The 23410-nt window shown below is 46.7% G+C and overlaps 1 protein-coding gene across 1 annotated transcript in view; it reads right to left on the bottom strand.

Moving 5' to 3' along the window:
- LOC108543844 (S-adenosyl-L-methionine-dependent tRNA 4-demethylwyosine synthase) overlaps positions 1–23410 on the bottom strand; it is a 135652-nt gene that overhangs the window by 106403 nt on the left and 5839 nt on the right. Inside the window, exons 4-6 of the mRNA XM_017894649.1 lie at positions 15964–16065; positions 13281–13475; positions 10114–10404 (exon numbers count right to left, since the gene is read on the bottom strand). Of these exons, the coding sequence (XP_017750138.1) occupies positions 10114–10404; positions 13281–13475; positions 15964–16065 (588 nt within the window). The remainder of the gene's footprint in view (positions 1–10113; positions 10405–13280; positions 13476–15963; positions 16066–23410) is intronic.

Genomic DNA, 23410 nt, shown 5'->3' with positions numbered 1-23410 from the left:
GGCCTCCAGAGTAGCTAGGACTACAGGCATGCACCATCACACCCGGCTAATTTTTATATTTTTAGTAGAGATGGGATTTCACCATGTTGGCCAGGCTGGTCTCAGACTCCTGACCTCAGGTGATCTGCCTGCCTCAGCCTCCCAAATTGCTGGGGTTACAAATGTGAGCCACCGTGCTCAGCTGATAAAGAGATTTTTAAGAGGTGAAGTAGTTGTTTGTTTTCAACAGCAGGTATTTTCTGAGTAACTCAAGGGTCACTTTAAAATTAAAAGAAACAGGCCAGGCACAGGGACTCACGCCTATAATCCCAGCACTTTGGGAGGCCAAGGCAGACGGATCACCTGAGGTTAAGAGTTCAAGACCTGCTGACCAACATGGTGAAACCCTGTCTCTACTAAAAATACAAAAATTAGCCGGGTGTGGTGGCATGCACGTGTAGTCCCAGCTACTCCAGAGGCTGAGACAGGAGAATTGCTTTAATCCAGGAGGTGGAGGTTGCAGTGAGCCAAGATCGCAACACTGCACTCCAGCCTTGGCAACAGAGCAAAACTCCGTCTCAAAAAAAAGAAAAAAATTAAATTAAATTAAAAGAAACAAAATGTCAATAACCTTCATATGCTGGCCAATATGCCCCACAGCATAGCAGAGAGATATCATAATCAGATGCTGCTGATCAAGTGTTCAACACAAAATAAAACAGACCCCCTTAGACAAGGTCACTCCTTATCCTGCGCCAGATGATAGGATAACCATGGACGATCTTACCCTCTCCTACTTCAAACCAAGCCTGAGACTACAGAAGTGGCACTGTGGCTGGCTCCCTGGTATCTCTTTTGCTTTGTCAATAAATAAGTAGTCTTCTCTGCCTTGCTTCCAGATGACAAAATAAATTGTTCCCAGAAATAAGGGTATGGATGTGTTCTTTAATTTAGCCCAGCTTCAACAGAAAATCTCTGCCAGTTAACTCCACCCTGATATCCCAGCCTCATGACCAAGCTACCAAGGAGAGTCAAGTATACCACCTGAAACATACTTTCTAACAATTAGTCCATTTTTAGATCTTCTAGTCCAGTGTTTCCCAACCAGTTTGTCTAAATATATAAGAATACCTTCAGTATTAGGATCTCCTGATGTACTCATTTTCCTAGAATTGCAATAAGTTCCGTATTGCCCATGTGTGCTGTGCTCCTACCTCATCATTTCCAATACATTTCAGAATCTTAGACACAGAAGAGACATCACGAATCATCTGGTCCAATCTCCCCATGTTATCCTGGACAAGAAGTCAGTGTAACTTTTGCTGTAAAACACCAAATTGTAAGTATTTCTGACCTTGTGGGACATACAATCCTGTCTTAACTACGCAAATCTGCCCCCCTCTAACACTAAAGCAGCTATGACAATACATAAAAGAGCATGGCTATGCTCCCAAAACCCGTATTTTAAAAAATTAAAAAACGAGCTGGGTGCACTGGCTCACACTTGTAATCCCAACACTTTGGGAGGCCAAGGCAGGAGGATCCCTTGAGCTCAGGAGTTTGAGACCAGCCTGGGCAACACAGTGGGACCCCATCTCTACAAAAAATTTAAAAACTTGGTTGGGCATGGTGGTGCACGCCTGTAGGCCCAGCTACTCAGGAGGCTGAGATAGGAGGATCGCTTGAGCCCAGGAATTAAGAGGCTACAGTGAGCTGTGCACTAACTACTGCACTCCAGACTGAGGGACAGACTGGCCCCTGTCTCAAAAAACAACAGGCAATAGGCTGCATCTGGCCAGTGAGCCTGTTTGCTGATCCCTGTCCTAGACTCTCCTTGATAACTTCTCCTTAGACTCAAGTTTCTGATGGAAAGACTCATGTCGAGAATTTACTTTTTCCAAAAGGAACCTATTTCATCTTCACATAAAATCAAATCAAAACTGCTATTAACTTGGCTCTGTGACCTTGGGAAACTTCAAAAGTTCTCTTGAACACTGAATATACTCATGGTAGCCAGTAGCGCTAGAAAATTAATGCAACACATTCCCCTGGTCCCCACAAAGATTGCAATCCAGTAGGAGACATACAGATGCTACATTTAAAGGGGCAATGCTTGAATGAGAGGGTTTAGGAATACGAAAAAAGCCATGTAGCGGGCTCCAAATCCATGGGGAGCTGCCTGAATGAGACGATACCTGAGTCATATGTGAAGGGTAAGTAAACAGGCCTGGCCAGGGAAAGACATGTGGGAATGCTGTTGGAAGGGGATGGGCAAAGTCACTGAGGCAAGCACCACGAGGCATTCAGCTACTGTCCGCCACTCAGAAAGTACCAGCAGATGTAGAATAAAGCATACGACATGGGGAGAAAATGTAGCAGAGAAAGATGTGGGCCAGACTGCAAAGGATCTTGCCTGCCCTGGAAAGAGAGAATGAGGAGCGTCTAGCATGGTCTGAACAGAGAAATAACACAAACCTGCATTTTAATAGCTCACTCAACTTGAAGACAGAAGGTAATTTAAGGGAAACAAGACTACAGACAAGGATAAATCTGAACAACATACGACAATCCCCTCGGGAAGAAAAGATGTTGGCCTGAACTAAAGAGTAACAGGTGAGCAGAAGGCTGGATATTCAAACTTATTTGGCAAAAAAAAATTTTTTTTTTTTGGAGACTGGAGTCTCACTCTGTCACCCATGCTGGAGTGCAGGGGCACGATTTCAGCTCACCACAACCTCCGCCTCCCAGGTTCAAGCAATTCTCCTGCTTCAGCCTCCCGAGTAGCTGGGATTACAGGTGCCCGCCACCATGCCCAGCTGATTTTTGTATTTTTAATAGAGATAGGGTTTCACCATGTTGGTAAGGCTGGTCTCGAATTCCCGACCTTGTGATCCACCCGCCTCGGACTCCCAAAGTGCTGGGATTACAGGCATGAGCCATCATGCCCGGCCTTGACAAATATTTTTAGCACCAAGGAGACCACATGGCTAGAGGTTGGAGAGGAAGACAGAGAATAGTAGGATGACAATGGAGAACTTCAAGAGTCAGATTAGGTGCTAAGGTCACACTAACGAATGAAGTTTTTATGAAAGCAGCAATGAAAAATCACTTTTAAACAGGAGGGTAACGTGGTCTGATTTGTACTTTTAAGATTACTTGGCCAGGCGCCATGGCTCACGCCTGCAATCCCAGCATCTTTGGGAGGCCGAGGCGGGCGGATCGCAAGGTCAGGAGATTGAGACCATCCTGGCTAACACGGTGAAACCTGGTCTCTACTAAAAATACAAAAAATTAGCCGGGCGTAGTGGCAGGCACCTGTAGTCTCAGCTACTGGGGAGGCTGAGGCAGGAGAATGGTGTGAACCCAGGAGGCGGAGCCTGCAGTGAGCCAAGATCGCACCACTGTACTCCAGCCTGGGCGACAAAGCGAGACTCTGCCTCAAAAAAAAAAAAAAAAAAAAAAAAAAAATATTACTCTGAGGCCGGGTGTGGCAGGTCACGAATGTAATCACTTTGGAAAGCCAAGGCAGGTAGATTGCTTAAGCCCAAGAGTTTTGAGATCAGCCTGGACAACATAGTGAAACCCTGTCTCTACAAAATATACAAAAATTAGCCGGGCACAGTCGTGTGCACTTGTAGTCCCAGCTACTCAGGAGGCTGACGCGGGAGGATGGCTTGAGCCCAGGAGGTTGCTGCAGTGAGCCAAGAGTGTGCCACTATACTCCAGCCTGGGAAAGACCCTGTTCCCCACCCCGCGCCCCCAAAAAAGTCTACTCTGAATGATAGATGGAGAAGAGATAGGAAGACAAAATATGTGGCTGCTACAGTAGTCTGGTCAAGCAATATGGCTTGAACTTGCACATTAGCAGTAGAGATGGAGGGAATTGGATGGATATGAAATATTTTAAGCCAGAGGTTTGCAAACTATGGCCAAATCCAGGCAGCCTCGGGCCAGATCTCAACATGACAATTCATTTACATGTCTCCTGTGGCCGTTTTCTTGACACAATGGCAGACTTGACAGTTTCAACAAAAACCATGTGGCCCACAACACTGAAAATATTTACTAACCGGCCCTTCATAGAAAGTTTGCGGACCTCTGTTTTGGACAAAGAAGGAACCAGACTTACTGAGGAACTCAATACAGGAATGAGGCAAAGGAAAGAAGCAAGCACAGCTCTTAGGTTTCTTTTTAAGCCACTGAGATGGTGGGAGTGTTTCCTGAGATGGGAAACACGTCCGTGGAACAGAACAGAAGGGTGGAGATAAAGAGCTCCATTTTGGATTTGTGAAGCATCAGATACACAAGAATAAATTTTTAAAAGGCATACATGAGAAGAGAATTCAGGGTTGACCCTGGATCTGGAAGTACAAATGTGGGAATAACTGGCACATGGACAATGTTTGAAGTTGTGAAACTGGATGAGATCACCCAGGAAGAGAGTGTCAACGCATAATCCAGCACCAAACCTGAATCACTCCAACATGCAGAGGCTGAATAAAGAAAAGGAAAAGACCCCAAATAAAAAAGGAGAAACTCTATGACAATGACGTCATGAAAGTCAGGAGGATAGATTCAAAGGAGGAATCAGCTATGACAAATGCTGCTGAGAAGTCAAGTAAATAAAGACAGAAATATCCATGAGACGTGTAGATCTAAAAGGTGAGACACAAAACATTTTTTTTTCTTTTTGAGATGCGGTTTTTGCTCTTATTACCCAGGCTATACTGCAGTACCACGATCTCGGCTAACTGCAACCTGCACCTCCCAGGTTCAAGCAATTCTCCTGCCTCAGCCTCCCGAGTAGCTGGGATTACAGGCGCCTGCCATCACACCCAGCTAAATTTTTTTTATATTTTCAGTAGAGACAGGGTTTCACCACATTAGCCAGGCTGGTCTTGAACTCCTGATCTCAGGTGATCTGCCCGCCTCGGCCTCCCAAAGTGCTGGGATTACAGGTGTGAGCCACTATACCCGGCCCCTTTTTTAAATTAAAGACAGTGTCTCACTATGTTGCCCAGGCTGGTCTCTAATTCCTGGTCTCAAGTAATCCTCCCACCTTGGCCTTGGAAAGCACTGGGATTGGGATTACAGGGGTGAGCCACTGCACCTAGCCAAAATATAGTTTAAAGGGTTTATTTGAGCTAAAACGAGGGCAGTTGCCTCAGGCACACTTTGCAGTTGAAGGGTCTGCTCCAGTAGCTTTTGTTACAACCACGTTTTTTGTTTTTTTGAGACAGAGTCTCGCTCTGTTGCCCAGGCTGTAGTGCAGTGGCCGGATCTCGGCTCACTGCAAGCTCCGACTCCCGGGTTCACGCCATTCTCCTGCCTCAGCCTCCCGAGCAGCTGGGACTACAGGTGCCCGCCACTTCGCCCGGCTAGTTTTTTTTGTTGTTGTATTTTTAATAGAGACGGGGTTTCACTGTGTTAGCCAGGATGGTCTCGATCTCCTGACCTCGTGATCCACCCGTCTCGGCCTTCCAAAGTGCTGGGATTACAGGCGTGAGCCACCGCACCAGGCCAACAAGCAGGTTTTTAAAAGCAAAGGGAACAAGGAGTGGTCAATACCAAGTTATTGGACAGAAATTCTCATTGCTTTACAGAGATAACATTGATTAGTGATTAGCTATGCACTGTTGAATGATAGGATATGAGGTACGGTGTGAAATGCATATAGCATTTTATGTCTACCTGGAGGCAGTCAGTCTAAAGCCCACAGAGCAGATGGCTTCAAGAGACAATTATTTAGCTCAACAGGAAGTGATATGACAGATGTTTCATTCCAATTTCATTTCAGTCCAAGCTATGACTGAATTAAAATTGGAATGAAACATCAATTTCAATTCAGATTACGGGTCCCATAACTTAAAGAGCTTGCAGCCGGTGTGGAGGCTCGTAATCCCAACACTTTGGGAGGCCAAGGTGCGAGGATCACTGGAGGCCAGGAGTTCAAGATCAGCCTGGGCAAAATAGTGAGATTCTGTCTCTCCAAAAACAAAAATTAAAAGTAGACAGAATGGTGGCGCAGGACTGTAAGTCCCTGCTACTCAGGAGGCTGAGGCAGGAGGATCACTCGAGCTCAGGAGTTCAAAGCTGTAGTGAGCTATGATCACTCCATGACACTCTGGCCTGGGCAACAAAGCAAGACCTGTATAAAATAACATAATAAAATAAAAAGCTTTCATCTCTTAAATAAAATCTATTTTCCTTTTGTAAATCCCCTCAGGCTTGATGACATGAAGTCCCCTGGGTGTAGAAAAGAGCAGTTCAGGGGGAGAGAAGGCCAAACTGGAGTAGCTGAGAGTTGACAAGAGACTTCTGTTCCCAGCCATATGACAGACAGCACACTTTCAACAACTCTCCTGCAGAAAACAACAAAAACTAAATAAGGTAATTTTTTTTTTTGGGGGGGGGGGACAGAGTCTCACTCTATCGCCCAGGCTGGAGTACAGTGGTGCAATCTCGGCTCACTGCAACCTCCACCTCCCCAGTTCAAGGATTCTCCTGCGCATGCCACCACGCCCAGCTAATTTTGTACTTTTAGTGGAGAGAGGGTTTTACTATTTGGCCAGGTTGGTCTCGAACTCCTGACCTCAAGTGATCTGCCCACCTCGGCCTCCCAAAGTGCTGGGATTACAGGCGTGAGCCACCGCGCCCAGCCAAGGTAATAATTTTTAAAGCACAATTTTAAGTGCCTTACTGAGTTGGCAAAAATGTAAGGATTCCAGAGAGGGCAAATATAACCTGGGAGCTAAGCAAGAGACAGAGCTAAGAGGTATCTACTAAACTCTGGAGACGCCGCTCTATTTTTTCAGTTTTTGAGGTTTTTTTTGTTTTTGTTTTTTTCTTTAAACAGAGTCTCACTCTGTCACTCAGGCTGAGGTGCAGTGGCACCATCTCGACTCACTGCAACCTTCACCTCCCAGGTTCAAGTGATTCTCCTGCCTCAGTCTCCTGAGTAGCTGGGATTACAGGTGTGAGCCACCACGCCTGGCTAATTTTTTTGTATTTTAGTAGAAAAAGGGTTTCACCACATTGGCCAGGCTGGTCTCAGACTCCTGACCTCAGGTGATCTGCCCGCCTTGGCCTCCCAAAGTGCTGGGATTACAGCCGTCAGCCACCGCACCCAACCTGTTTTTTGTTTTTTAAGTTTGTTTAAACACATATAATTCTGGGGTGTCTTTATAAATTTATGGGAACAATCTAGTAGAGAAAAGAAATGAATGATATAGGAGAAGAGAAGCAATCAATGAAGGAACCCAGTCCTTGATTCCGCAGCATGGACAGATGTAGTCTGGGACAGGAACCAGATAGTTGGTCTTCTGAGCCAGGAGAGGTAGTGAAGATCTGGAAATGGGCTGGGGAGACACTGAGAGAGCTCCCCTCTGAAGGCTTCAGATGGGAGCTGATGGAAGGAGTGGGGAGGAAATGAGTACGGAGCAGTCATCTTGGAGAGTAAGAAGGGGAATTTGCAAGGGAAGTTGTGAGACTGTAGGGCACTTCTGAGCCTACACTTGAGCCTGTGGTCATGAATCTGTAGTCAAATAATCAGCAGCAGGGATGGGGAAGGCTGATGTGAAGGGGATGGTTTCAGGCTGGGTTGGGGTTTGGCCAATCGGGTTAGAAGAGTGAGTGAGAGGTTAAGGCTTGCCACGGTGGCTCACGACTGTAATCTCAGTTCTTTGGGAGGCCAAGGTAGGTGGATCACCTGAGATCAGGAGTTTGAGACCAGTCTGGCCAACATAGCAAAACCCCGTCTCTACTAAAAATACAAAAATTAGCTGGGCATGGTGGCGCACACCTGTAATCCCAGTTACTCGGGAGGCTGAAGCAGGAGAATCCTTGAACCCAGGAGGCAGAGGTTGCAGTGAGCTGAGATTGCACCACTTTACTCCAGCCTGGGAGACAAAGTAAGACTCCATCTCAAACAAAACGAAAAAAAAATTGAAGAGGTTTATAACAGAGCGAGGATAAAACTCAAAATGGGGTTTAAGGAGGGAAATGAAGTAAGCAGTTTCTACTACTCAATAAAAATGTATAGGTTCAGATGGGATTCTTTTTTTTTTTTTTTTTTTGAGATGGGATCTTGCCTCTGTCACCCAGTGCAGTGCGGTGTGATCTCGGGGCTCACTGCAAACTCCGTCTCTCAGGGTTCAAGAGATTTCTCCTGCCTCAGGGCCTCCGAGTTAGGCTGGGAATTACAGGCCGCCCCCCAGAACCAACACCCACAACACAACCACACCCGCCCAGCTAATTTTTGTATTTTTAGTAGAGACAGGGTTTCACCATGTTGGCCAGGCTGGTCTTGACTTCCTGACCTCATGATCTACCCGCCTCATCCTCCCAAAGTGCTGGGATTACAGGCATGAGCCACCGCACCTGGCCGGATCAAAAGAATTTTAAAGGCCAGGCACAGTTGCTCATGCCTATGATTCCAGTATTTTGGGAGGCCGGGCCAGGTGGATGGCTTGAGCCCAAGTATTCAAAAAACCAGCCTGGGCAACATGGTGAAACCCTATCTCTGCAAAAAAAAATAGACAAATTAGCTAGGCATGGTGGCACATGCCTATAATCCCAGCTATTTGGGAGGCTAAAGTGGGAGGATCACCACTGCCTGGGGAGGTCGAGGCTGCAGTGAGCCATGATCACTCTGTTGTACTCCAGATTAGGGGTGACACAGTGAGACCCTGTCTCAAAAAAAAAAAAAGGAATGTTGTTAAAGTAGAGGCCACAGAATGAGGTCATAGTAAGCATGAGAGGAACTTGGATTTCAGATGTGCCAATGTAAGGGAGAGACCAGGGTCAGTGGAAAAATGGTTGCTGGAGGTGTGAAGGCCAGGAAACTGCAGGCCAGGGTGTTAAACAGATCATCCACAACGATGCCACAGCCTCAAAGAATAATGGTAGGAACAGGAGTGGAGAGAGAAACAATGAGTCAGAATGTAGAGTTGCTGCTGAATTACGCAACTGACCACGTGGCCTAAAGATAACAGCTGTGAAGACGACAGGAGTGTTACAGCCTGAAGACAGGAGCTTCAAAGGAATTGGGGTATTTAAAGAAGGAAGCAAGAGAAACGCTCAGAATGTGAGGGAAAAAGAGCGGAATCTGGGATGACTTGCAGCCTTCAGTTTGAGTAACTAATGGAGTCATTGAAGTCAGGAGGTATGTGTGATCTGGGGATAATGAGACGTGAGCTCAGGCTGGGATAAATTTAACTTCTCTGTGGCTCCGTTTTGCAACTTGCAAAATGTGGTAAAAATCTACTTGACTCTAACAATGCAAGGATTAAAGAAGAGATTTTGGTCGTGTTTTTTTTTTTTTTTTTTTGACACTGAGTCTCACTCTGTCGCCCAGGCTGGAGTGTAGTCGCATGATCTCAGATCACTGCAACCTCCACCTCCCGGGTTCAAGTGATTCTTGTGCCTCAGCCTCCAAGTAGCTGGGATTACAGGTGCCCATCACCACGCCCAGCTAATTTTTGTCTCTTTAGTAGTGATAGGGTTTCGCCATGTTGGCCAGAATGGTCTCAAACTCCCGACTTCAAGTGATCCACCCACCTTGGCCTCCCAAAAGTGCTGGGATTACAAGTGTGAGCCACTGTGCCCAGCCTAAAGAAGAGACTCTGGAAAGCATCTAGCATGACATGGCTTAATTCCTAAGGCCTCACTCTCTCTCTGGAACACCACCACATGAGTTTCACACCCTCCACCTTTTTTTGTTATTGTTCCTTTGTTTTTGAGGTAGGGTCTCACTCTGTTGCCCAGGCTGGAGGGCAGTGGCATGATCACAGCTCACTGCAGCCTCCAATTCCTGGGCTCAGGCGATCCTCCCAACTCCACCTCCTACGTAGCTGAGACAACAGGCGTGCACCACCATACCTTGCTAAACGTAAAATTATTGTGGTAAAGACAGGGTCTTGCTATGTTGCCCAGGCTGGTCCTGAACTCCTGGACTCAAGCAATACTCCCACCTTGGCCTCCCGAAGTGCGGGGATTACAAGTGCGAGCCACTGCACCCAGCAGATCTTCCTTCTAACCAGAAGCCAACGAGGTAGTTTATTGAGGAAGAGGTCAAGCTTGAGATCTCCAAGCAGAGGGGGAAAGCATCAAGAGATGGACACACAGGCAGTATACCTCAGTGTCTCTGTGATGCAATTCATCCTGCTCGTGAGATCCTTCCTCCCTCTCCTCTGAGTCATGTTGGTGAGATTCACATTTGCCTTTCTTGCAGTGGCCGCCACAGTACTTCTTTCTCTCCCCTTTCTGAAGTGCCTGCAGCTGGGAGATGAACTTGGTCTTCCACGCTCTGAAGTCCGCCTCAATGCTGCCATGCTTGCTTTTAACCACGTCGCAGTCGCCCTCCCCTCGACTCATCACACGATGTGCACCAAGCATCCAGAGCCACTTGTCAACATTTTTGCCAACCTGCAAGGACAAGATAGATAGGCTAAAAGCACCGTTCTCTAAATCAGGGTTTTCCAGACTGCTCTGCAAAAGCCCAAAGTCCTTCTGGGGCCCCTGGTCACGGGCTGCTGCTGAGGAAGAGGAAATTGCTTGGCACAATGACCTTCAAGCCTTCAAGTTCCAGCCTTGACCCAGAAGAGCTGCATTTTACGTATTCTACTTTTCTGCATTCGATTTTTTGTTAATCAAAAGGACAAACAAATCCCCCTTATCAAATGAAGGGTTAATGACTAAAACAAAAATTTGAAACCTACCATTCTATATCATATTAAGAACAGGAGGTAACAAAATAAATGAGTTCCAAAAATGTAACAAAGCCTATGGGGCCTAAGCCGATTCAGTTATAAAATGAAAATGTAATCAATTTGGCAAGATTTGTGATTTCCTAAACTCAATAATTTATTTCACTGTGATATGAAGCAATTAAGCTGAGGAACAGAGGTTATCAGAAGCACAGTTAAGAGCTCAAAAACTTAATCAGCTTCCTGAGTGGCAAGGCATTAAACAAAATATTTACATATCTAGGCCAGGTGCAGTGTCTCACGCCTGTAATCCCAGCACTTTGGGAGGCTGAGGCAGGCAGACTGCTTGAGGCCTTGAGGCCAGGAGTTCAAGACCAGCCTGGCCAACATGGTGAGACCCCCGTCTCTACTAAAAATACAAAAATTAGTGGGGCGTGGTGGCACACGCATGTAATTCAGGCTACTTGGAAGGCCGAGGCATGAGAATTTCTTGAACCCAGGAGGCAGAGATTGCAATGAGCCGAGACTGTGCCATTGCACTCCAGCCCGGGCAAGAGAGTGACTCTGCCTCAACAAAAAAAAATTTACATATCTGAATTTGCCCATTCATAATCTAATTTCTTTGAAAATATGGGGAGAGGCCAGATGCAGTGGCTCACGCCTATAATTCCAGCACTTCGGGAGACTGGGGCGAGAAGCATGCTCAAGCCCGAGTTCAACACCAGTCTGGGCACCAAAGGAAAACCCGGCCTCTACAAAAAATACGAAAACTAGCTGGACGTGGTGGGCGCCTATGGTCCCAGCTACTCAGTAGGCTAAGGTGGGAGGATCACCTGAGCCCAGGGAGGTCGAGGCTGCAGCAAGCTAATGATCATGCCACTGAACTCCAACCTAGGCAGCACAGTGAGATCCTGTCTCAAAAAACACATAATCAAAAATGTTTTTAATGAAAATATGGGGCAAAATCTACATTGTGACACAATAGAATGAAAACAGCTTTTATTTTATTTTTTATTTTATTTTATTTTTTTTTTGAGACGGAGTTTCACTCATTACCCAGGCTGGAGTGCAATGGTACAACGTCACCTCACTGCAACCTCCACCTCCCGGGTTCAAGTGATTCTCCTGCCTCAGCCTCCCAAGTAGCCGGGATTACAGGTATGCGCCACCATGCCCGGCTAATTTTGTATTTTTAGTAGAGACGGGGGTCTCTCCATGTTGGTCAGGCCGGGGTCGAACTCTCGACCTCAGGTGATCCGCCTGCCTCTGCCTCCCAAAGTGCTGGGATTACAGGTGTGAGCCACTGCGCCTGGCCGAAAACAGCTTTTAAAGAAAACTTCCCACCTCCACCGTCACTCACACTCCACCAGAGACAGACAGCCAGGCAGGGCCCATCCCTAGGAAGAGGTACACAATGCAAATGACCAAGAAACTGAGAGACTCCATCGTTTCATTTTTTTCAAGTGTAGAGAACAGGATGCAAAAGGAGCCAATTTAATTTCATTTAGAAAAATAGCCCAGGAAAACTACCCCAAAATTTAATGTTTTATTACATAAAGGGCAATGAATGTTTTTTCCTCCACTTCCCTTGAAAAATTCATGATTGTTTTAAACTGAGTTCAGGCTGGACATGCTCACGCCTGTAATCCCAGCAATTTGGGAGGCCAAGTTGGGTAGGACTGCTTGAGGCGGGAGTTTGAACCAAGCCTGGGCAACACGGTGAGACCCTAATCTCTACAAAAAATTAAAACATTAGCAAGGGGTGGTGGTACATGCTTATAGTTCCAGCTACTAGGGAAGCTGACTTGGGAGGATCCCTTGAGCCTAGGACTTCAAGATTCAGAGAATTCTGATCAGGTCACTGCATTCCAGCCTAGGTGACAAAGCAAGACCCTGTCTTAAAAAAAATAAAAATAGCCGGGCGTGGTGGCTCACGCCTGTAATCCCAGCACTTTAGGAGGCCGAAGTGGGCGGATCACGAGGTCAGGAGATCAAGACCATCCTGGCTAACACAGTGAAACCCCGTCTCTACCAAAAATACAAAAAAAAAATTAGCCGAGCGTGGTGGTGGGCACCTGTAGTCCCAGCTACTCGGGAGGCTGAGAATGAGAATCACTTGAACCCAGGAGGCAGAGGTTGCCATGAACCAAGACCACACCACTGCACTCCAGCTGGGGGATAGAGCGAGACTCTGTCTCAAAAAAAAAAAATACAATAATAGAAGAGGCTGGGTGCAGTGGCTCACGCCTGCCTGGCCAACATGGTGAAACCCCGTCTCTATTAAAAATACAAAAACAAGACAAGCGTGATGGCACATGACTATAATCCCAGCTACTCAGGAGGCTGACGCAAGAGAATCGCTTGAACTCGGGAGGTGGAAGTCGCAGTGAGCTGAGATGGCGTCACTGCACTCCAGCCTGGGCGACAGAGCAAAACTCTGTCTCAATCAATCAATAAATAAAATAACAGAAGAAACGTATTTATTTATAGCTACCAAAGTCTGTGGATTATTTCACATATGTGTGTGTGTACGTGTGTGTGAGGGTGTGTGTATCTACAGGGAGAATTTATTTCTATAACTCAATATAGACCTACCTTGTTGAAGTGGCTGGAATAGGCAGAATTTCCCAGGCCAAACACCGCATATCTCATACCCTTCAGGTAACTTTTGCCAAATCGAAAATCACTGGACGCTTCCTCTAACCATTTGCAGAACCACTCTGCACTTTCGGTTGGTCGGCCATCAGTATATGTCGCAACCAGGAACACACAGACATTTTTACTAGTCACCTAACCAAGAAAGTAATTGTTTCAGTAGAATATTCGAGGCATAAATTATCTCAATGAAGAAAATCCTTTGAAAACTGCATACTCATCTCTAAGAACAAACGGCTTGCTGCCGTTTTGGTTTTTTTTTTTTTGAGACAGAGTCTCGCTTTGTCACACAGGCTAGAATGCAGTGGCGTGATCTCAGCTCACTGCAACCTCCATCTCCCGAGTTTAAGCAATTCTCATGCCTCAGCCTCCCAAGTAGCTGGGACTACAGGCATGCACCACCAAGGCTAATTTTTCTATTTTCAATAGAGATGAGGTTTCACCATGTTGCCCAGGCTGCCCTATATGCCTGAGCTCAAGCAATCCACCAGCCCTGACCTCTCAACTTGCTAGGATTATAGGCGAGAGCCACCATGCCTGGCCTCTATTTTTTTAAAGGAAGTTTTAGTGGAACACAGCCACGCTCATTCATTTACATATTATCTATGGCTGTTTTGTGCCGCAGTGGCAAAACTGAGCAGCCGCCCGGCCCACAAAGGTGAAGATACTTACTACCTGGCCCTTTACGTGAAAGTTTGTCAACCCCAGCTCCATGTGCTTCTTGTTTTTTTTTTTTTTTAGATGGAGATTTGCTTTTGTTACCCAGGTTGGAGGGCAATGGCACAATCTCGGCTCACTGCGACCTCCGCCTCCCAGGTTCAAGCAATTCTCCTGCCTCAGCCTCCCGAGTAGCTGGGATTACAGGCACCCACCACCATGCCCAACTAATTTTTGTATTTTTAGTAGAGACGTGATTTCACCATGTTAGCCAGGCTGGTCTCGAACTCTTGACCTCAGGTGATCTGCCCACCTCGGTCTCCCAAAGTGCTGGGATTACAGGCGTGAGCCACCACGCCCAGCCTCTAACTGCTTCTCTGACTCCACCTGCATCAGCGTCACCAGGAGCACTTAGGTTTAAGCTCCACAGTGCAGCTAGGCTAAGTCCTGAGATTCTGCATTTCTAACAAGTTCACAGGAGATGCTGATGCTGCTGGCTCAGGGGTCACACTTTGAGAACCACTGCTGTAGGGTGAAATCCCCTAACTGTGCATGACTGGAGAAAGGGGAAAAATATTTTTCAGATGAAGAAATTAAACCCTCATAGATATTAAGTAATAGGCCCGGGCACAGTAGCCGATGCCTGTAATCCCAGCACTACGGGAGGCCGAGGCAAATAAATCACCTGATATCAGGAGTTCGAGACCAGCCTGGCCAACATGGTAAAACCCCAATTTACTAAAAATACAAAAATTAGCCAGGAGTGGTGGTGGGCACCTGTAATCCCAGCTACTCAGGAGGTTGAGGCAGGAGAATCACTTGAACCCTGGAGATGGAGGTTGCAGTGAGCCAAGATCACACCATTGCACTCTAGCCTGGGCAACAAGAGCGAAACTCCATTAAAAACAAAAAGATATTAACTAATGCATTGAGGTCACACAGCTAATAAAAGACTTCTCTGATTCCAAAACCCATACTCTTTCTGCTCTTGACCTTTTGGTTGGATTGCCCGTGGTCTACAAGCATAACACACTGTCATCAATAACAACCCTTCCTTGATTAAGAGATTCAAAACAGGGGGGAGGGCTGGGCATATCTATAATCCTAGTACTTTGGGAGACTGAGGCCAGGAGTTTGAGACCTGCCTGGGCAACATAGTGAGACCATATCTCTATAAAAAATCTTTTAAAATTAGCTGGACATGGCAGCACATGCCTGTAGTCTCAGCTACTTTAGGAGGCTGAGGAAGGAGGATCACTTGAGCCTGGGAGGTTGAAATTGCACCACTGCACTCCAGAGCCTAGGTGAGAGAGTGAGAGCCCGTCTCAATAAAGTTAAAAAAAAATAAAAATAGTAGGGGCCAGGCACAGTGGCTCACGCCTGTAATCCCAGCACTTCAGGAGGCCAAGGCGTGTGGATCACTTGAGGCCAGGAGTTTGAGACCAGCCTGGCCAACATGGTGAAACCTTGTCTCCAGCAAAAAATAAAAATAAATAAATAAATAAATAAAATTAGCTGGGCATGGTGGCACATGCCTGTAAATCCCAGCTACTTGAGAGGCTGACGCAGGAGAACCACTTGAACCTGGAGATGGACATTGCACTGAACTGAGGTTGCACCACTGCACTCCAGCCTGGGCGACATAGTGAGACTCCATCTCAAAAAAAAAAAAAGAAAATTGTGGGAAGGAGTGAACTTCCAACCACCCAAGCTTTCTCACCTCTAGCCCTACCCCAGGAGAATTTAACAAACCTGAAGGACAAGCCCCACACCAGGTGAGAATCAGTGAACCTCACCCCACATTCAACGCTCTGATTCACACTGGAATTCAACTAACTGAAATCCCTTAGCATGAAAATTAAATTTACTCTGAAGATTCCAGTTACCTAATTAAATTTATTCTGAAGACTGCAGGTCAGTTAAATTTGAGAGTTCTGATTGAAGAAAAAATAAGACAATTACCAACCTCTTCTATCAGATGATCATCCGGATCATATTCTTTTAGATTAATAATTGCCACAGGCAGATCCAGGGACGTAACTGCTTCAGCAAGAACTGTTGCAAATCCCTAATAGGACCAAAAAAAATCAAAAAAAGTCTTCAATGAGCCAAATACAGCCCTCATTTACCCCTGTTGGCAGTCCTCATGAAAAATGTCTTCAGTGACTGACATGTATCTTCATGAACACAAATTCTATCCTCACCCTTACTATTTTCTTGGGCACTATTACAGAGATCATTCGTGTTGTTCTCATCCGATCAAGGTTTACGTAGGACTGAATCTAATCTGGCTTTGGATGATCAGTCTGCCTTGCCCTACTAGATTAAACTTATCAGCCAGGCAAGATGGCTCATGCCTGTAATCCCAGCACTTTGGGAGGCTGAGGTGGGAGGATCACTTGAGGCCAAGCCTGGGCAGCAAAGTGAGACCTCATCTCTGTAAAAAAATTTAAAAATTAGCCAGGTGTGATGGCACATACCTGTAGCCCCAGCTACTCAAGAGGCTGAGACGGGAAGATCCCCTGAGCCCAGAGGTTAGAGGATACAGTGAGCTATGATCACACCAATGCACTCTAGCCTGGGCCACTGACTGAGATCCTGTCTCATAAAGAAAATAATATATTAAAAAAGAATAAACACAGAGAAGTGCAAAAAGAAATAGTGAAGAATGGGCTGGACACAATGGCTCACACCCGTAATCCCAGTACATTGGGAGGCCAAGGCAGGCAGACCACTTGAGGTCAGGAATTCAAGACTAGCCTGAACATGGTAAAACCAGTCTCTACTAAAAATACAAAATTAGCCAGGCATGGTGGCACACACCTGCAATCTCAGCTACTCAGGAGGCTGAGGCAGGAGAATCACTTGAATCCAGGAGGCGGAGGCTACAGTGAGCCAAGATTGCACCATTGCACTCCAGCCTGGGCAACAAAACTCCATCTCCAAAAAAAATAAATAAACAAAATAAAAGAAATAGTGAAGAGTGAAAAGAATGGGAAACATGAAAAGAAGCTGGTTGACAGGAAAAAGCCCTAGGGAAGAGCTCACAGGGCTGCCAGAACCCCAGAGAAGCTCTGTGCTGCAAACAGCCACCTCAACAAAAGATGGCATGAATGTCTTTTGTATGCTAATGAGATGACTTATTGGGGTGAGGCCTCAGATAGCTTCAGGATGGAGGCTGGTTGCCAGAGAAACTGACGAGAGGTTAAACTCAGCACCTCCTACCCGGCCCCAACGGGGAACACTAGGGAGAGAAGAGGAACTGGAGATTGAGCTTAATCACCAAGGCCAATAATTTAATCAATCGTGCCCATGTAATGAAGCCTCCAAGAAAAACCCCTGAACAATGGGGATTGTGTTGGTGAACATACCATCCAGGGAGAAGACTCGGCCAGAGACGGCCTGGAAGCCCTGCTCAACCCCCACCCCTCCATAGCCGGCCCTGTGCAGCTCTTCCATTCGGCCGTTCCTGAGTTGCATCCTTTATAATAAACCAGTAAACATAAGTCAAGCAACTTCCTGAGGTCTGTGAGTCATCCTACAGAACCTGAGGAGGCAGTGGTGCGGAACCCTAAATTTAAAGCCGGGACCTGTGACTGGTGTCTGAAGTGGGGGCAGTCTTGTGGGCTAATGGTAACTCCCAATAGTAAGCATCAGAACTGGTATAGAAAAAGGACAGGTTGGCCGGGCGCAGTCACATGCCTGTAATCCCAGCACTTTGGGAAGCTGAGGTGGACAGATCACTTGAGACCAGCCTGACCAACACGGTGAAACCCCGTCTCTACTAAAAATACAAAAATTAGCTGGGCATGGTGGTGGGCACCTGTAATTCCAGCTACTCGGGAGGCTGAGGGAGGAGAATTGCTTGAACCCAGGAGGTGGAGGTTGTGGTGAGCCGAGATCATGCCACTGCACACCAGCCTGGACAACAGAGCGAAACTCTATCTCAAAAAAAAAAAGAAAAAAGAAAAAGAAAAAAGGTATTTGGGGGTCAGAAAACACTACTGCAGCAGGCCTCGAGAACTGATATGGTTTGGATATTCATCCCCTCCAAATATCATGAACATGTAATCTCCAGTGTTGGAGGTGAGCTCAAACAGGAGGTGTCTGGGTCATGGGGGTGGGTCCCTCATGAGTGACTTTGTGACCAGTGGAGGGTCTTGACCAGGAGTTGTCCAGGTTCTTCGCATGTTGAACAAATAATTGAAAAAAATGCACAAGTAAAGCAACAAAAGAACAAAGCAACAAAAACACAGATTTATTGATAGGAAGGTACACTCTACAGAGAGAAAGCAGGCTTAAGCAAGTGGCTCAGGAGCTCCAGTTGTAATGTTCCTTGGGTTTTTATTAAGCTAGAAGAATTTGGTAATACCCCCAGGTACCCTTTGGAGGCTTCCAATTGGTTACACCCTATGTAAATGAAGAATTGGCTCGTGGCCAATCAGAGGTTGAAGTGGAGGTGTGGCCCATGGCCAATCAGAGGCTGAAGTGGAGTTACACCCTATGCAAATAAAGAATTGGTCCACAGCCAATCAGAGGCTAAAACTTTCCTTTCAGTTTAATTCAAGGAAGTCAGCCACAGGTTGGCCTTAGGCTCTTGCTCTCCAGACTCTACTCTCACACCTCAGCTTGCTGCCCTCCCCTTGGTGTGTTGAGTTCTTGCCCTATTAGTTCATAGCTGGCTGTTAAAAAAAAAAAAAGCCTCACATCTCTCCCTACTCTTTTGCTCCCTCTCTCACCATGTGGTACCTGTTCCTCCATGGGTGGAAACTTCCTGAAGCTTTATCAGAAGCCAAGTGGATGTTGGCACCATGCTTGTACAGCCTGCAGAACCATGAACCAAATAAACCTCTTTTCTTTATAAATTACAGTATTAGTCCATTCTTGTATTGCTATAAAAAAAATACCTGGCTGGGCATGGCGGCTCATGTCTGTAATCCTAGCACTTTGGGAAGCCGAGGCAGGCAGATCACTTGAGGTCAGGAGTTCAAGACCAGCCTGGGCAACATGGTGGAACCCATCTCTACCAAAAATACAAAAAATTAGCTGGGCATGGTGGCAGGTACCTGTGGTCCAGCTACTTGGGAGGCTGAGGTGGAAGGATTGCTTGAGCCTGGGAGGCAGAGGTTGCAGTGAGCCGAGATCACACCACTGTACTCCAGCCTGGGCAACTGAACGAGACTCCATCACAAAAAAAAAAAAAAAAAAAAAAAAAAAGAAAAAAGAAATACCTGAGACTGGGAAATTTATTTAAAAAAAAAAAAAAAGAGGTTTAGGGCCAGGCGCAGTGTCTCACGCCTATAATCCCAGCACTTTGGGAGGCCAAGGTGTGTGGATCACGAGGTCAGGAGATCGAGACCATCCTGGCTAACCCGGTGAAATCCCGTCTCTACTAAAAACACAAAAAATTAGCCGGGCGAGGTGGCGGGTGCCTGTGATCCCAGCTACTCAGGAGGCTGAGGCAGGAGAATACCATGAACCCGGGAGGCGGAGCTTGCCGTGAGCTGAGATGGCACCACTGCACTCCAGCCTGGGTGACAGAGTGAGACTCCGTCTCAAAAAAAAAAAAAAAGAAGAGGTTTAATTGGCTCACAGTTCTGCAGACTGTACAGGAAGTGTAACGGCATCTGCTTCTAAGGAAGCCTCAGGGAGACTCCAATCTTTGTGGAAGGCAAAGGGGGAGCAGGCACATGACATGGCAGGAGCAAGAAAGAGAAGGAGGAGGTGCCACACGCTTTTAAACAGCCAGATCTCATGAGAACTCACTCACTGTCGCGAGGACGGTACACGGCAGATGGTGCTAAACCACTCATGCGAAATCCGCCCCCAAGATCCAAGCACCTGCCACCAGGCCCCACCTCCAACACTGGGAAGTACAATTCGACGTAAGATCTGGTGGGGACACAGACCCAAACCATATCAATTACCCAGTGCAGGTATTCCTTTAGGGCAATGCAAAACAGACTAACACAAGGATAAGGTGAGATTTGAGCCAAAGCTGAAGGAACTGGGAGAACTATGAGGTTATCCCAGGCGGCAGGAACAGTGAAGCGCAAAGGCCCGAAGGAGGTTACTAAGACTGAAGAAAAGGGGACCAAGGAAATGGGGTAAGAGAGGTAACAAAGAGCCACAGCGTAGGATCTCTGGGCCACTGTGAGGGCTTTGGCATTGACTCTTGAACGAAGGGGTCAGTGCGGGGTTTTAAGCAGAGGGATGATGTGATTTCACCCAAGTTTTCAGTCACTGAGGTTGCTGAGTTGAGAGTATACTGGAGTCAGAAGAGGGCCGAATGGTACTGAATCAGAAAGACTCTCTTAGTCCATTTTGCTATAAAGGAGTACCTGAGACTGGGTAATCTATGTCTTTTTTTCTTTTATTTTTTTTTTGAGACAAGGTCTCACTCTGTCGCCCAGGCTGGAGTGCAGTGGCACAGTCACGGCTCACTGCAGTCTTGACCTCCTGGGCTCAAGCAATCCTCCCACCTCAGCCACCCAAGTAGCTAGGACTACAGGCACATGCCACCATGCCCGGCTAATTTTTGAATTTTTTGTAGAGATAGAGTTTTGCCATGTTGCACAGGTTGGTCTCAAACTCCTGGGCTCAAGTGATCCACCTGCCTTGGCCTCCCAAGGTGCTGGGATTATAGGTGTGAGGCACTGTGCCTAGCCCAATCTGTTTTAAAAAGGTTTATTTAATGCAGAGAATCCCAGTGAGATACTACATAAGATGATCATTGCCAAGACACATAATCATCAGATTCTCCAAGGTCAAAATGAAAGAAAAAATGTCAAAGGCAGCTAGAGAGAAGAGCCAGGTCAGTTACATAGGGAATCCCATCAGGGTAACAGTGAACCTTTCAGCAGAAACCCTACAATCCAGAAGAGATGGGGGCCTATATTCAGCGTTCTTAAAGAAATTTCAGGCAGGGCATGGTGGCTCACATCTGTAATCCCAGCACTTTGGGGGGCCAATACGGGTGAATCACCTGAGGTCAGGAGTTAGAGATCAGCCTGACCAACGTGATGAAACCCCGTCTTTTCTAAAACTGCAAAAATTTAGCCAGATGTGGTGGCGCACACCTGTAGCCTCAGCTACTTGGGAGGCTGAGGCAGGAGAATCACTTGAACCCGGGAGGCAAAGGTTGCAGTGAGCTGAGATCGCACCACTGTACTCCAGCATGGGTGACAGAGAAACACTCTGTCTCAAAAAAGAAAACAAGAAATTTCAACCAAGAATATCATATCCAGCCAAATTAAGCTTCATGAGCAAAGGAGAAACAAGACCCTTTTAGGCAAACAAATGCTACGGGAATTTATTATAACCAGACCTGCATCACAGGAGTCCTTAAGGAAGTGCTAAATATGTAAAGGAAAAACTGTTATGGGCCACCATAAAAAGGTTTATTTGTTTCAGAATTCTGATATCTGAAAAAGTTCAAGATTGGACATCTACAGGAGGGCTCCAGGCGGCTTCTACTCCTGGCAGAGTAGAAGTGAAAGGGAGCTGGCGAGCACAAAGATCACATAGCAAGAGAGGAAACAAGAGTGAAGGAGAGGTTCCAGGCTCTTCTTATCAACAAGCTCTCTTGGGAACTAAGCAAGCAAGAACATGGCTGGGCGCGGTGGCTCAAGCCTGTAATCCCAGCACTTTGGGAGGCCAAGATGGGCGGATCACAAGGTCAGGAGATCGACCATCCTGGCAAACATGGTGAAACCCTGTCTCTGCTGAAAAAATACAAAAAACTAGCCAGGCAAGGTGGCGGGCGCCTGTAGTCCCAGCTACTCGGGAAGCTGAGGCAGGAGAATGGCGTAAACCCGGGAGGCGGAGGTTGCAGTGAGCTGAGATCCGGCCCCTGCACTCCAGCCTGGGCGACGGAGCGAGACTCCATCTCAAAAAAGAAAAAAAAAAAAAGAAAGCAAGAACTCACTCACCCTCTCCCCAGGGATTCATCTATTCAGGAGGGATCTGCCCCAGGACCCAAACACCTCCCATTTTAGGCCCCTCCCATTTTTAGGCCCATCACCAACACTAGGGATCAAATTTCAACATGAGTTTTGGGGGAACAAACAACAAATTATAGCAGAAATCAATGGTGAGATGACTGTCCTAATCCAGACAAAACATCATGGCAGTGTCAAAGCTGTCACAATCAACAACATGGAGTTACTTAGGTTAAAAAATCCCTCATAATAAGAGCTAGGGAAGACAAAGAATTCGCAAACTTAGATTGCCTTTTTTTTTTTTTTGAGTTTTGAGACAAGGTTTCACTCTGTCCCCCAGACAGGAGTGCAGTGGCACAATCTTGGCTCACTGCAACCTTCTCCGCCTCCCGGGTTCAAGTGATTCTCCTGCCTTAGCCTCGAAAGCAGGAGAAAGAGCAGCAGCAAAAAAACTTAGCAAATATATCCGGAAGAGAAAAAGAAATTCAAGTAGCAACATTCTTAAATTTGGACAAGATACTACAAAACTGAACAAAAGCAAAAAAGTATTTTGCAATTAAAAATATAATAGCTGAAATAAAACATTTAAAAGAAGGTTTAGAATGCAAATCCAAGCCCGGGGTCGGTGGCTCACGCCTATAATCCTAGCCCTTTGGGAGGCGGGCAGATCAGGTCAGGAGATCGAGATCATCCTGGCTAACACGGCGAAACCCCATCTCCGCTAAAAATACAAAAAATTAGTTGGGCATGGTGGCAGGTGCCTGTAGTCCCAACTACTCTGCAGGCTGAGGCAGGAGAATGGCGTGAACCCGGGAGGCGGAGGTTGCAGTGAGCCGAGATCGTTCCCCTGCACTCCAGCCTGAGTGACAGAGCAAGACTCCGTCTCAAAAAAAAAAAAAAGAATGGAAATCCGAGAACCTAGGATAAAAAAAACAAAGTTACGGCCAGGCACAGTGGCTAATGCCTATAATCACAGCACTTTCAGAGGCTGAGGTAGGGAAACGAACTGAGGTCAGGAGTTCGGGACCAGCCTGGCTAACATGATGAAACCCCCACTCTACTAAAAACACAAACAATGAGCCAGGAGTGGTGGCAGGTGCCTGTAATCCCAGCTACCTGGGAGGCTGAGGCAGGAGAATCACTTGAACCCAGGTGGCGGAGGTTGCAGTGAACTGAGATGGCGCCACTGCACTCCAGCCTGGGCAACAAGTGAGAAACTCTGTCTCAAAAAAAAAAGAACAAAGAATAAAAGGTTTGGCCGGGCACGGTGGCTCACACCTGTAATCCCAGCACTTTGGGAGGCCAAGGCGGGCGGACTAGGAGGTCAGGAGATTGAAACCATCCTGGCTAACACGGTGAAACCCTGTACCACTAAAAATACAAAAAATGAGCTGGGCGTCGTGGCAGGTGCCTGTAGTCCCAGCTACTCGGGAGGCTGAGGCAGGAGAATGGCGTGAACCCGGGAGGCGGAGC

The sequence above is a fragment of the Rhinopithecus bieti genome, unplaced genomic scaffold (genome assembly GCF_001698545.2).
Source record: "Rhinopithecus bieti isolate Rb0 unplaced genomic scaffold, ASM169854v2 scaffold_24996, whole genome shotgun sequence".
Taxonomy (NCBI): domain Eukaryota; kingdom Metazoa; phylum Chordata; class Mammalia; order Primates; family Cercopithecidae; genus Rhinopithecus; species Rhinopithecus bieti.
This window is presented reverse-complemented; position numbering and strand designations above follow the sequence as displayed.